Source organism: Camarhynchus parvulus, chromosome 1 (assembly GCF_901933205.1).
Source record: "Camarhynchus parvulus chromosome 1, STF_HiC, whole genome shotgun sequence".
In the NCBI taxonomy this organism is placed as follows: domain Eukaryota; kingdom Metazoa; phylum Chordata; class Aves; order Passeriformes; family Thraupidae; genus Camarhynchus; species Camarhynchus parvulus.
Window position 1 is genome coordinate 83,306,310 of NC_044571.1, and position 15,057 is coordinate 83,321,366.

At 42.3% G+C, this 15,057-nt stretch overlaps 1 protein-coding gene across 2 annotated transcripts; it reads right to left on the minus strand.

Moving 5' to 3' along the window:
- Window positions 1–3,555: 3,555 nt before the first annotated feature.
- HIKESHI (heat shock protein nuclear import factor hikeshi) lies at window positions 3,556–13,481 on the minus strand. 2 transcript variants are annotated; one of them, XM_030956781.1, is made up of 5 exons: window positions 12,882–13,325; window positions 12,389–12,626; window positions 8,577–8,728; window positions 5,929–6,047; window positions 3,556–4,154 (listed from the first exon to the last, which is right to left on the minus strand). In XM_030956781.1, the coding sequence occupies exons 2-5, from the start codon at window positions 12,537–12,539 to the stop codon at window positions 4,100–4,102; spliced, it is 477 nt and encodes a 158-aa protein (XP_030812641.1). In that variant the 5' UTR covers window positions 12,540–12,626; window positions 12,882–13,325; the 3' UTR covers window positions 3,556–4,099. The 2 variants fall into 2 exon arrangements, with proteins under 2 accessions (XP_030812641.1, XP_030812632.1); XM_030956772.1 differs by lacking the exon at window positions 12,882–13,325 and adding an exon at window positions 13,365–13,481 and having other exon boundaries at window positions 3,794–4,154.
- Window positions 13,482–15,057: the final 1,576 nt, after the last annotated feature.

Below are 15,057 nucleotides of genomic sequence, written 5' to 3' on the forward strand. Positions count from 1 at the left end.
GGCTGATGAGTAACTGCAGTACAGTCAGAACAGTCAGAAACAGTCTAACTGCAGTACAGTCAAAACAGTCAGAAAACTTTCAGAGGCTGCAAGTGTTGTTATAGAGGTCTTTTCTTCATGAACTTTGCATGAAGAGCATACTAAAATTTGAAGGTTGCTGATTCCATCAGTTATTGCACACTGAGTATTTCCCTGAAGAGATAAAAAAAAAGCTGAAGAGTAGAGGTATCCGGCAGCCCATCTTATTCTACCAACTTTCAGACACATAGAAATTGCATAAAAGGTAGGCTTGGACTACAGTTCTAACTTTTAGGCAGAGACTTTGCTCACAGACAGCAAGGTTTGCACCAGAGCTGGAAGCAGAAACAGAAAACAGGTTCCCGATTGTTAAATCAGTGGTTCACTTAAAAGGTCTCTCTTCTCAGAGTATGGTCCTGTTTCCTGGGGTGATGCTCCATCTGGTGGTGAATGAATAAAGAGCATTACCACAATGCAGTTTTAAATCAGGTTCTTCTTGAGGCTTTTAATGTTGAGCCAAAAAATTTTCATGTCAATATGGATCGAATTTGTCCTTCCTAGTATAGGTAGGAGAGCTTGTTTTCTCTGGTGCATTTCACGCTTATGTTTCACCACAGATTGTATTGGGGAGCTCTGGTTCCATGGCTAAAAGTCAAAGAATTAACTTCCTCTGCAAGTGCTACAGACACAGTTAGGTTCACCTGAGAATGCTTTGCTGTCACCATGAGCTGTGTCACAAAAATATTTACAATGACGAAATGAAGCAACTTTTAGAAAACAAATAAAAAAATCCTCTGCATAATTAGAATTTTGACTCCTTGCTATGAATTTTGCATCTGTTTCTGTATAAGCCAGCAGCAATATATGGTCTTTGTTGCTTCCTGTATTTTTAAATTTTTCTCTGGGCGTGGTGGTGAGGGCAGATGTAGAAACAGTTAGGGCCCTTGTGACAAGAATCCCCACTCTAACTAACAATTCCTGTTGCCTTGGAAAGGAAAACAATTGGGAAAATGTCCCTAAATGGAGGGAAATAGATACACCCCTGTCATGGTTATGAGTTTGGCATAGAAGGGTATGTTTAGCCTCAAAGCCTAACGATCAGTAGACAGTATTTTTTTTACAGGTTTTCTTTAAAACCTGAACTCCCTAGTATCTAGAAACTGGGGATGGGAAAATTACTCTAAATGTAGGAGGATCATTACAAAATAATTTGTATTACATTGAGGTTGTTACTATTACAGGCATTATACTCTGGCTATACCTCGGGAAAGGAATTTTAGTGTTTTGTGTGTGGAGAAAAAAAAAGTAAATGTGTATATATATATATAAAATATGTTAAAGGCAAAATAGATGAATGTATGTATCTTTGTTTCTCCTCAGATTTTTTTCCCAATAATCCTGTTCTTCCATTTTAAAACCACAATGTTGAGATAAGTATTGTTGGGAGACAGGTTAGAAGACCCTGGGGTTTCTTAAATTAAATCTCCTTAGACAAACTGAATGCCTGTTTCCTCAAGCATCCTAACTAGTGATCATATGATAGGATCTCAGAGAGCTAGTGAAACTCACCCACCATAATCCTAGGCTTCAAAACTGAGAAAGAAAAAGCGCTTATGCTTGAGAAGCACAGTCTGGCCATCCACACAACCTGTAAAAATGGATCAGTTCTTACGTTCACAGCAGCTGTGAAAGGCAAAATACTGATACTTAAGGGGAACAGACTGTTCCCTCTGTGAGTTTCTATTCTGTAAGCTCAATCACAGCAGGAAAGAAAAGTAATTTACAATGACGCTCTCAAGCATATGCTACATTCAGTGAGCTCAGAGACACCTGCTGAACCCACAGTGGCTACAGCAATGAGAGAGGTTCTAAATCTACAGTACTGAATTATTCAAACCCCATACAAATACATATTTTCATTTATAGCCCTAATGACTGGAGCAAGGGTAAGAGCAGCCACAGCACTCATGCTGGACTTAGTGACCTGACCCACATGGTCTAGTTTGGCCTGTCTGGCTTCCTGAAGCCCAAACAACAATCCCACCAGCATCTGGAATAACCAGAATGCAGCTTTGGTCAGAACAGAAGTAGATTGTTATAACTAGTAGAGAGAAGAGTGAGCAGCAGAGTGACAGCCTGTGCCCAAACAGGGCCCTTGGGTTTAAATACCATTTGTTCTATGACTTGCTATTCACCAAACCATGGCAGTGAGGGCCATAGAAAGTTGCAACAAGGAGTAGTGACATGAGAATTATTTCATAGGGGGCAGCTCTGGCCAGTCAGATGAGGAAGTTGTAGCTAGTACCTCTTTTTCTTACAAATAAATCACTCCTTTGTTAATTAAATTGTGCTGATGGAATGAGTCTGCTACATCATGTAGACACATATTCCCTAACTCCTGATGCCTTGCAATGGCTTGTGAAGTGTTAATTGCTTATTTCCACACCAGCCAGATCCTTCCTTAAAAGTGTGAGAAGCTGAGCAGTGATCACTCTCAACTTCGATTTGGTCCTTCTCTCTTCTGATCCATTCTATCACCAGCTATGTGAGGCATCTGCTACCTGTGTGACAAAACTACCACATCCTGCAGCAGAATTTGACAGGTCACACAGAATGATCCTAATGACCCATTCTGATAAAGGAGTTCAGCCTGGGCCTCTGCTAAGTTCCCTCATTGCTGCTTCTCTACAAACACTTGGCCTACAAATGTGTCTTTAAGAAAATTAAGGCTTTAGTCAAGCAGGCAACCCAAATTTTTCAGGTCTTGCATCTGTGCCATGGCTTCTAGGAAATGAGCTTTGTTCCATAAATTACCTGGGGGAGAATTAGTTCTACTTTTCAAAAGCTGTTCTTACAACAGCTTTCCTGGATTGCATCAGTCTGTTTTCCTCCTCTTCTGGGTCCCAGGTTGAGCTCATTCCTTTTATTCATTGAGTCCCTCAGCTTTTATGGAAGGGAAGAGTTCATTTTAAGCTGAGGCAGAAATGACATAGGGTGTCACTGAGCACGTTCGAAGGACTGAGTTTCTGTTCTCAGGACAAGTGTACCTAAGGCTGACTTGACTTGATAAAGGACTCCTTAAAGGCTTCATTCCCCAGTCAATGAAACCAGTAAAAACTTTTATTTTCATGCCAGTGGTTTGGGAACACGTCTTAGTCCTTGGTTACAGAAAGTAACTTACAAAAGCAAGATCTATTGTTCAAAATAGTATTTCTGATCAAGCTAATCAAGTGAACAGAAGGGCCAGCTGGAGCTCACCTATGAGATATCTGGGTATGTGTAGCAGCAGCAAAAACTGCAGTGGTCATGAGAACCACTCAGACCACCCCAAAATCCTAGGGATTTATGAGCAAACCTGAGAGCCTTTGGTGCCAGTAACCTAGACAGCGTTATCGGACACCCCACATCTGTTTCTAAGAGAAACAAGATTTTACTCTCTTATTACTGGGAATAATTCTTCTAGCACAGCCGAAGTTCCCAAAGATTCCTCTTCATTACATTTTCATACAGGAAAAGTTAAAGATAGGTACTCCAAGATTAAGCTCAATAGTGTCTTACTGCCATAGAGGGAAATACTGCTCTACCATTTATATGAGCTGGGAACAAGAATATTGGTTGTCCACAAAATGGAAGAACTTACAGTGCAAGTACCAGCAGGAAAACCATCAGCATATTCACAGTTGCTTGATTACCCTTCAAATGAGGAAAAGAAGGAAAAATCTGCATTCAGTTTGTGTACAACACCCCAAAGCACCACACAAGTATGACACAGTGCTGCCATTTTTCAACTTGTAATTTTTTCCACTTTAAATGCAGTTTCAAAGTATTTCTACATGGAACACTGATTTCTTGTTGCAGCCAAGCACTTCAATTAAATAAACCAACATGCAGACTAGTCATTTTCATTGACTTTAATTTTAAATACTGTTCAAGAGTAATATAAAAGTTACTAGTTTGTCTATTCAGACTAATCGTTGTTTGGGTTTTTGCCCTCCTCCCCCACAAAAATCTTCAGTAGAGTTACTGGATGCATCTTTCAGGTAACGCTTTAGAAAGAACTCCAAAATGACAGAATTTAAGCTTATGTTTTCCAGAAGAGAGGGTTCTGTGTCAGACGTCTCTGGAAGTTTTCATACCTAGAAAAATTAAAAAAAAAACAACAAAAAAATAACAGCTCCTGCATATAAAATTGTGTTTTTAAAGAAGGGTACAAATAATTTAGTCTATGCAGAGAACATGATAAATTGCATCTACTTCACACCAGGAAATCACAAGTCCATTTGCATATCTAGAATATTTGCAGTTGGACTTGTGTATTTCACCAAGATTAATTTAATTAAAGCAGTATCCCAGAGGAGACTCATTCAAACTTAGTAAAATTGTAAGTTAATTTAGATTTGACATGAGGAAAATTTTCTTCACTGAAGGGGTTGTCAAGCACTGGAAGTGGTGGAGCCACCATCCTTGGTGGTGTTTAAAAGACATATGGACATGTTTTATTGGCCCTGGGTTTGTGGTGCACTTGGCTGCCAGAGGTGAATGGTTGGACTCCATCTTAAGGGTCTGTTCCAACCTAAACAAGTCCATGAATTATAAGTGACTGTTTTATGCATAGCATTTTTGGGCCAGGAAATCATGAATGAATGTATGAATCTGAGGCTGGATAGTAATGTTTTAGTAAAATCAAATAGAGAAATGTAATTCTCTAACATACAAGGCAAACATGTATGCACACACATGCTGTCCTAATTTCACTTTCCATACTCACAAAACCAAGCAAACCATAAACAAACAGCATCAGAATTCACTGTTGACACACAGTGAAAAAACAGACAAAATATACAATTTCTGTGCCTTTCTACAAGAAAAAAAAATTAGAGAAGCCTATAGGCTTTGAGTCACAAAAGTTAAAACCCCCCTTTTAATCCTCACAAACCCAAAATGTAAGGAATCAAAAGATACTGCCAATGAAACAAAGGAAACCACAAAATGTTCTCCTAAACCTCATAGTTCATAGCCCAGCTCAAGTGAGAAAAGACTGAAGGGTTTTAAACCAATTCAGCCTCACCCAGGCACTCACCAGTCACATCAGAGACCCTACCCACATACAATACAGTTCATGGAGTTTGTAGTTACCTTCTAAATATAAGGCATCTGCATCAAATTATACTCCCAAACAATACATAGGGCTCTCATCAACTGCTTGCATATTCATGAGATCTTACTAATGATAAAACTGTATTCAGATAGTCTCAAACAGTGGTTAAAAAAGGGCTTAGGTTAATACTGCAGAGGCTAAATAAATAAGGCCAAACTGATAGGAAAGACGTTTTCAGATAACCTAAATGATTGCCTGCAGTTCACAATTTATCTCCAGACTACACAGGCTATCCCCAAACAGTTATTAAACCAGTCCCTCGAAAACAACTTCCAGAGGGACTTGTGTATTTACACTCAAGGATCTTGGTGACACAACCAGGTCAACTAGTAACATGATTTCATCACCTCTCACATATTCTTAAGTAAGGCAGCTATGCTGAGATTATGTCTAGGAAGAGACCAAATAAAACAAATAAGCATAAATTGACAAGTGTCAGTGTGCTCTGTCTTCCCATAACTCCAGAGCATTTGCATTTTCAGCAACACAGTGCAAATGCACATATGTTAAAAGCAATCCTTTTAGAACCAAAAAAGTTTCATTGGTTGCATAGCACTTTTCTAACACAAAAAAAAAGCTGACAAATAAATATAAAAACAGTGGGCAGAACCTCTCTATACTAGAAATAAACAACAATTTTAAACACTTCTGCGTCATCTCACTGAATACCATGACAATAGTTCAGTGCTTAGAAATTATGGTCTAATGCCTGGGAAAAAAACCCATTTGTAAGTAGAGATCACTGCCATTACCATTTCAGAACTACATTTGCAGGAATGAAAGCTTCAGAAGGATTTGGGGTCATCTGGGCCTGAGTGACAGCAAACGAGGAAGCAAAATTATAGAAGTTATCCAACATCTTCTGAGTGAACTGAAAAAAAAAGAAGAGATATTTTAAGGAAGTTCTTTCTTCAGTTTGAACTTTCGTGCAAAAGTTTAAGATATACAGCTCCTACATGAAGTAATTTTGTCATTACTTCATCATTGTCATCTAAAACACAGTGGGAAAGTGGATGTAGTAGGTCCAGAGACAATCCTAAGCTTCAGTCTTGCCCTCAGATCCATCTGGCATCCAGAAATCATTTTAAGAATTTTCACTTGCCCTCTCCCTGCTCAGTTTCATCCAACTGGACAAACAGCTTTGGGAAGAACATTTTCTGTTTGTGTGACAAAGAAGTGATGCAGTGACAAGAGCTGTCCCTCTCCTCCAAACTGAATAATCAGAAGAACTCCAGACTGGGCCAAAGCTGCCATTCCAGCTCCCAGAAAAGCACTTGTTAAACGATTGAAAAAGGCTGCAATCTATTTACAGCACATCAGACTCCAGTGACAGGGCAATTTCCTTTAGCATTCCCCACAGAAGGGCTGCTGTCCTGGCATCTTTTACCACAAGATCTTGTGGGGAAAACACCTAAAGGATGCACAGGGCACTCCTAAACTGTAGGACTAGGAAAGAAAAGAGTGAAAGAGAGGCCAAGAAATAGTAAGCCCTATGTGCAGAGGATAAGGCTGTAGGACATTCCCAGCCAGCCTACAAATATACAAGTATACAGTACCTCCTTATTTCCTCTATTAAAAAAAAAAAGGAAAAAAAGTTATGCTTTGCTTTGATGGGAGAACAAGGAATTTTCATATAGAAAATTTCACAGACAGTGAAATGATACAGGAAAACAAAACAGAGCCTGAGTTAATAAATGCAGTCTTGTGCTCCCCTCTGACAAAAGGAGAAGAAATCATATCCCAGAACCCTACCCTCACTCACATGCAGAAGTCAACGGTTTTGTCCTACTTCTTTTTTATATATGTTTATACACATAAAAAAGACATATTAAATCGTAAATCTTCATAAAACTTACTAAAAATGTAATAGCAGATCAACTCCATAACTTAGGGTAGCAACAGACGATTTTGCCATTAAAAAAACACTTTTATTGCTATAATGTAGCAGTTCCAAAGAGCTGATGTCAAATCTTAAATGAAAGCTATTCATTATTCACAAATATGCTCCCAGTCATATATGACCTTCTTCTGCAATCTACTCCCTCAAAGGTTTCCTTCCACTTTGACCTCATACATTTTCTCTGTAGGAGTAAGTAGCACTTCACCCTTTGGGTCAACTGCATTCCTTGAAGGCAATTACAATTTCTGTTAAGATGCTCAGAGTTAGATGCTGCTCTTTTTCAACAGAGAAAAAGAAAAATTCACTTAACTGAGAATAACATTTGTAAAAATGTTATGCAATCATGAGGTGGTTCTTTTTCTTTAAATACTACTGCCAGAAAAATCCATGAGCCACCTTGCAAATGACCTGATGTGGCACATTATTCCTCCTAACTTAACTACTGCTATAATAAAAACTTGTGGAATCAGAAATATTATTTAGGTGTCATTAGCCCCTAACAACTCCAGAAAAGCTCAATTAACAGCTTTTCTGTTATATACAAAGATAGCTGGTCAACTCCTAGTCATGGTAACTTTCTGCAAGAAACATTACCTATCTGGAGCTACAATGTGTATAAACTGCCAAAGAACATCAGCTACAGTATCAGGATTACTGTACAATTACTGTACAATTACCAGTCTCCCTCAGCAAGCACCTGGAAGGAAAGTGAGAGGGTAAAAAAAGGCCTGAAGAAAAGCCCCAGCAACTGCTGAAATGCTAGAAGAAAATGCCAGAGCCATCAGTGTTAGGGAAATCAAGACGCACTATGCAGGTCTAGCTTGCCTGGGACTGCTGTCAGACTGCCAACTAACTGCCAGAGCTGGCTGAGGATTTCCAGAGGTTCAAACTAATGGACAGGCTGGGTTAAAAAATGGCACATTGTAGCCCAAGGCCTGATCCACAGAGAAGGCACTGGGGAAAAAACAAAAAACAATTCTGTGGGAAAGAGCATAATTCTGTAGTTTTGCAGAGCAACATCAGAAGGATTTCTCCAGGGAAAGCGAACTACTGAATATCTCTCTGCATCCATGCCCACATTTGCCTTAACTTGTGAGTAATTTCTGACCATCCCTGCAAGTCTACGTACTGAAATTTCAGCACCTAAAAATCACCAAAGAGCCAGTCTCTCTTACATGTATTTAGTCATAGCTGCTCCTATAAGAAGTATATAAATAATTTTAGAGTAGAGTGACACTGACACAAGTGAATTTCTTGGCCTCATGTCACTGAGGATGCAAATTCCAGTCTTTTACAGGAGACAGTTTTACAGTTTAAGAAAAAGTAATTTCATAGTATCAAGGCACCCAACCAAATGATCTGACAATTATTAGGTTGCTTACAATCCTACTGACCACCCCCAGCAGCATCCCCTACCCACTCCCCAATTAGTGCTTCAGAGGCTCAATTCTTGAGACTTCCACAGAAAGAGAATTTCTGAAAACGGAAAGTCCAGGCTACCTCTGTGAATGAATCTACTGATGACACAGCAGCACTTGCAACAGGAGTCTGCTGGGCCAGGTTCTCCAGCAGTTCCACTGAGATTCCAATCTGAGCCACTGTTGGTGTCTGTGGGAGGTTCATGGCACCAAAGGGGTGTTGACTTCCCTTCCCTGAAAGCACCACGAACAGCACACGTTAGGTCTGGCACACATGTAAAGGCTGTGTAACTTTAACTACCATGTTTCTCCTGTAGAAGGCATTCCCCAGCTCCCACCAGAGGGATCTCCCTGTCCCAGGAAATGCAGAAAAACCACAATCCAAGCACAGGCAAAAGGACACACAGGCACAACAGATAGAACAGTGTGACTGGTACATTTAAAAAGCACAATAGATCATTAGGAAATTTTTAAAAACCAGAAAAACATGACTTTACAGCTCCCTCTGAAGTAAATGGGAAGAGGGAATATGATCAGTGAGTGAAAGACAGCAGAACGTTTTTCTACAGGAACCAAGTTTTTAATTCACATTTGGGCAACTGCAGATAAACAAGAAATATGCAGCACTGCTGCAGTTGTTTGATCCACTCATTAAAGCCATGTTCTAGTGAAGCTGCTCTGAAAAAGTAGCAAGCACTGGTTTACGATCCCTCTGACTCAGGGAGGGCTGGGCAGCCCCAGGTCTCATCTGAACTGCTAAAACCGACCAAAAGCAGCAAAGGTCAAAGAAATAGTCACGGAACAGAAAGGTCTCTGACTTTGCAAGTGCCACAAAGAAAACAAGGAACCATCCCCAAACTGCATGCCACCAACACAGGCATCATCCCAGCCCTCTGCCCTCACTTCCGACCTTTCTCAACCAATACTTTCAGTCCCAGCTTCTGCCAAGGTCTCTGCAAACAAGGACAGAGACTCAGCATCACTTAAAGCATGCACTCTTCTGTCAGTATCTCTAAAGGACAATGCAGAAAAGGCCTGTGGGACCAGAGTGCTGTCAGTAAACAAACACTAAGACTGCACCTGTGTTTGTGGAAACACAATAGTCAAGTACCCTCTTAACACAGAGGCAATGTTTCAGCAGCACTCTCTGGCCTCTTACTAGCAGGAGAAAGCAAAGGTAATCAAGAGCTGTCCTGCAGACCAGTCAGCACTATCTTGAGCTGCCAGAAAGGCTAATGGAGATCAAAAGCACCATCTCCCTTAGCCAAAAACTCAGCCAGACAAAACGGTCTGACAAGTTGAACTGAGATCAGGACTGAAGACCTCAGGAACTCGACCATTCCTCTGCAGAGACACAAGGCACAAAGGAGCAAACAGCCAACCCATACAGAAAGTACACTCACAAACTCAGCACCCTTTTCAATTGAAGTGCTACTCCTTAGTCCAGATCCTACAGCTGCAATATAGTGCTACCTTATGAGTAAAGCACTCCTATTAAAATCTTACTTTAACACAAGCTAAGTAAAAAGAGAGTTCATCTCCTGAAATGCTATTTAGAACCTCTTCTGAGAAACACCATTTTATCGCTGGATGATCTCACATTTGCTGTTGTAGGATGCTTGCTTGATACAAGCTATCAGAAACCAAGTATCGAGTTCATTATTAAAATGCCAACAGCAACAGAGCTAGTACAAGTTTTGCATCTTGTAACATCTTCACCTGAGAAACTGACATTTCAATAAAAATGTATCATCTTCATAAACAGGCTCTGTTACAATGTATGATTACTTTAGACAGTGATGATACAAACAGTAAAACACATCCATTCCATTCACTTTCCATGAACTCCCACAGAACCACGGCCTTGGAAAGATGTCTGCCTAAAAATGTGAAACAAAGCATCCATTGCCATCCTTCCACCAGGAGAAATACACTCCACGTTTTCCGTGCTTGGCTCTTGCAATTACCATTCCAAACCTTACAAATGCAGAGAACGTTAATCAGTACTGAAATACCAGCTCAGGTTTCTGTATTCAGACCCTACACTCTCCAACACATTACATCACTGCAGAGAAACTGCTATCAGAAAAGTATTTTCCCACCCATTTCTTTCCCTTCATTGAACCCTTAATTCAATGATTGAGCCCTTTACCTTTCAGCCCAACCACAACAAAACCCTTACCCATGTGTAGGCCTCAAACGCAGACATGGTATTAGAGCATAAAGTGCATCGCAGCAGAAAAGTCTGTATGGAAAAGGCTCTGCTGTAACTCTTATCCCACTTGTGAACCTACTCCCAGTAAGGGTGCAAAATACAATTCCAAAGTTTGTTTTCTATTTCTACCACATCTTCATAACATAAAAACCTTTCAATTCCAAGGCAGGGAGCATTTCTAAGCCCCTTCTTTACATGTAAACAAATGAAACTCTGCTACAACCACTGTTTCCCAGGGAGCTGACAGGGACACATCTTTGGTCTTCTCAACCAGGTATTAAACCCAAAATGCAGAGTTCAAGCAGCAGCAATGTCTCTCAATGATTCCAGCTCTCTGTTATGTAGTCTTCTCCACCCTAAAATTGTTTATGACCATGGAAACTTAGATTGTGTAGCTTAGACTGAGTCCACAGTCAGAGCTAAGCTGCAGACAATGGGAATGGCAGAGCTCTCTGCTGCTCAAATCAAGCACAGCAGTGCCTCAAGGCACTGCAAATGTGTTCAGCTATGTCATTGAGTTCTTCCTTGAGAGCAGCCCTTACCAGGAAATTACAGCTCATCATGCAAAAAGCATCTGAAAATGTATTTTCCTCCAATGCTGTCCGAGACCACACACCAGTGAGACTTTCAAGCAGAACAAATATACACCAAAAGCACTGGTGATATGCTTTACTGTTGCACTAACCACACAGCTTTGGGACACACAAAACCACATCCCCCCAAACCCTTCTGGAAGGTGCTCCCTCTTCTGAAGAAAGCCCAAATTTCTGAGGAATGTGTATGATCAGAATTCATTTTGCTTTGCAGCTTGAGAGCCCTTATCTCAACCATACTGCCACATCCAGGACTGACCCAAAAGAAAGAATGCCATGTTATGAATGAATGCATTTTAGCAGAGCAACCTCAACACTTAATTCAACAGAAATTTGAGTTAAAGATGTAGACAACATCCAAGCCTACAAAAGATGTGTACGACTTTATCACTGTAACACTTTGAGCTGCTTGACTGATGTATCTGTCCCTTTCATACAACAAAGCTGTGCCATTGGAATGTCTCATCATTTTTATAATGCACACAGCACACCCCTCGTACTTAGGAACTAACACATGCACACACAGACACACACACTCTACTCCGTGTGCCAAAAGTACTAAAACATTTGGAAAGCTGCTTTCCAATGGGGACATTCTCTATTGCACAGTTCTACAGAGCAACTGCCCCTGGCTGGGTAGTGCCAGCTGTCAGACATCACTGCCAGGCTCCACTCCCTGCAAAACCTGTCTGTGCTACAAAGAATACAACCACTTAGCAGAGGAAGCTGAAAGAAGATGCTGCTGGCATGTCTAGACAAACACCTAAAAACATGGCAGGGAAGTTACAAGGTCATTCTTCCTCTATGCAGAGGACAAAAACACATCAAGTCTGCTTAGAAGAATTTCCAGATCAACACCACACACAAGAGAAGACAAGACAGCAACTTCACAAGGAACAGTAACACACACATAGACTTTCATGAAGATGACAGGCTGCTTTTAGTACATCTGCTCAACACTATCTGAAAACACAGAGTGTGCTGCTTCTTTAAGTAGCTTTTTGTTCAAAGCAACCTTCACACGTTATCCCTTATGCATTCAGGAATGCATCTGTTGCACCGACTGCTATGTTCTACCAGTCTTACCGGATTTGAGACCAGAAATTTTGAAGATGGCACTTGGCTTCTCATTAGTGACAAACCCCAGCAGCTGCCACACTGCCATCCCACTCTGGTCTGGGTAACAAAAATAGACAGATCCTCCCATTCCATCTGGAAAAGGTATAGTTCCCAGCATGAAGACCACTACATGGTTGATGTTTTCATAGTCTGGTAAATCAAATACAAATTTGTCTTCAGCCACTTGTTGAGGCGCAGCTTGTACCTAAAGAGAACAAAACCTTTATTAGTATTAACATGTTTTTCATCTTCATCTGTCTGTGAATTTCCTTTTACAGAAATACACCTAAAGTGGTACATAACAAAAAGTGAGGAACGTACTAGCCTAAAGAGCAAATAGCCAGATAAAAGTCAAACACAGCAGAAGAACAACTGCAAAAAATATTACCAGAAAGACACAACAGTCTTGTTCTACCTGCACTGAACACATATCCCACCCGGGACTACAGGATCAGAATACCTTCGCTCCCCATGTGCGTAGGAGGAAAGTAGGGTGCAGAAGAGGTTGCCAAGTCACTAAGAAGTGGCTGTTGACCACCTGGCTGGCACAACCCCAGGATCATGGAAACCTGTTCACATAGGAAATACAATAGACCTTGAGAAAGGCAGCAGAAGGATGGCTGAATGAATGCCAGAGCAAAAGATACCCTCCTCTTTACCCGAGATGCCACATCCTTGCAGCCAAGGCACAATCTAGCCTTAAAAAGCTTCTTTTAAGCTCCCAGCTTGTCTCTGAGGAGACAACACCGCCAGGGGGATGGCAAGCGCCTCCCGGCAAGGACGCTCGACAAGGCAGCAGCCTGCGGGGACGCGGGGCAGGAGCCAGCCGAGCGCCGGGCAGGCGGGGCCCCTGCCTGGGGTCCGGGGGGCCCAGGGCCCTGCGGCAGCTCCACCCCGCCCCCGAGCGGGTTGAGGGCCCCGCCCGGGCCCGGGCAGCGCTCACCAGCCTGCCCGCCACCAGGCAGCCGAACATGGCGGCGGCCGGCGAACCCCCTCAGACGCCTCGCTACTCCCGAGCCTCCATGAGCGCCGTGCCCGGAAAGTCAACACGCCCCCGCTCACCCCGGCACCGGCGAGTCACTTCCGCGGCGCCGCCAACACGGACTACAACTCCCGCAGTGCAACGCGCGGCCGCGCACAGGCGGTGTGCGTGAGTCGGGGTGAGGCATGACGGGAGATGTAGTTCTTCATGTCAAGGCGCTGACGTGCGTGACGGGCGGCAAGGGGTGATGCCGCCCGGCGCTGCCCCGGGCCAGCCCTGCCCCAGGGGCTGTGGCCAGGAGTGCTCTCAGCAAAAGTACCACAAAGTCTTTTTTCCTTGTGTTTTAGCTAGGCTGAGTTGTCATAGATCCATGATAATGGCGTGTAGACGTGGGATGAAATCAGGCAACAGAGGAAGAAAATGAACAGGGAGATGATGAGAAGCAGTTCATCTGGTAAATCTCCATAAATTATGACAAAAGTTCCCCTCAGCTCAAGACACAAAGATTGATTTTCAATCTCTGTTTACAGGGCGGTTCCTTTGCAAGTTAGTGCAATGTAAGCTGCACCCGAGTTCTTGGGGCTGAGGGGAGCTCCTGTTCTTCATTGCTTGTGGTCTCCTGGGTGTCAGAGCACGGGAAACAAATGGAAACAGATCATTCCTTGCTTTGACTGGGAACAGTTTTCTGCACTTTCTGTAGAAGCCATTCCTTTAAATCTTGTTCTCATGTGCCCTTTGGTGTTTACACAGGTATTTTAATTCGTGCTTCAGTCTTAATCATACCTGTATTTATATTTCTGTCACAAATCTTTATGAACACTCTCCCGTTTTACCATAGCAGCGTGCTGCTATGACTGTGAAACCTGAGATTCACCCATCTCTGTAGGCAATGTCAGGGTCTTTCCTGCAGCCAGGATCACATTTGGTGGCCAGCTTCTCCTGTCCTCTGCCTTCCCAGACCCTGGGCACTGCACCTGTGGCTTATGGCAGAGATCTATCACTGGGGAAGCTCCCAGGGTGTTGCTTTTGTTGCCCACTTTGTAGTAGTAAAGTTTTAGCAAAGGATTGTGCTGCCTTTCTAAATGCTAAAAACTTAAACAAAATGAAGACCCCAGTGCCTGCTACCAGATGGAGTAACCAACCTGTCCCTTGCAGTGGGAAAATGTGAGGGAATTACGGGAGCAAGACCTATTAGAAATGCTGATGCTAGCCCATGGTTATTTGTACAGGCAGGGTGCAATATGTGTTTCTGCCTGGTTTACTTCTTGCATGTAGTAAGAAGCCCAGGTGTAAGAAGTATTGAGGCAATAGAGCAGAACTGCTTAGTCCCAGGCCTCATTTTGGATTTGAACCTTTGTGAGTTCTCCGCTTGGCAGGTGCTTTTCCAGCTGGCCCCAATGAACTGGAAAGAAAGAAAGTGTTTTAAAGCTTGAGATATTGCAAATTAGTGGAGGGTGGCCAAGCTCTGCAGTGCAGCCACTGAGACACAACAAGAAATCTGCTAATTAGGCAAGAGCTCATCTCAGATTGCCAGCTTGCTGCAAACCTCTGAGATTACACCGTGTCGAAAGGCTCAGGGCAGCCTGATCTCAGCAGGACTCTCATAGGCTCTTGCTTAGGCATGATTTTTTTTCCCAATTTAAACCTAATTATT

What these genes read in the sequence shown, in the direction of transcription:
- HIKESHI (XM_030956772.1), bottom strand. Translation starts at nt 13,394, where the DNA reads ATGTTCGGCTGCCTGGTGGCGGGCAGGCTG. An exon ending in GCCTGGTGGCGGGCAGGCTG is followed by an intron (nt 12,627 to 13,364) that starts GTGAGCGCTGCC and finishes TGTTCTCTTTAG; the next exon opens with GTACAAGCTGCGCCTCAACA. An exon ending in CAGTAGATTCATTCACAGAG is followed by an intron (nt 6,048 to 8,576) that starts GTAGCCTGGACT and finishes TTTTTTTTTCAG; the next exon opens with TTCACTCAGAAGATGTTGGA.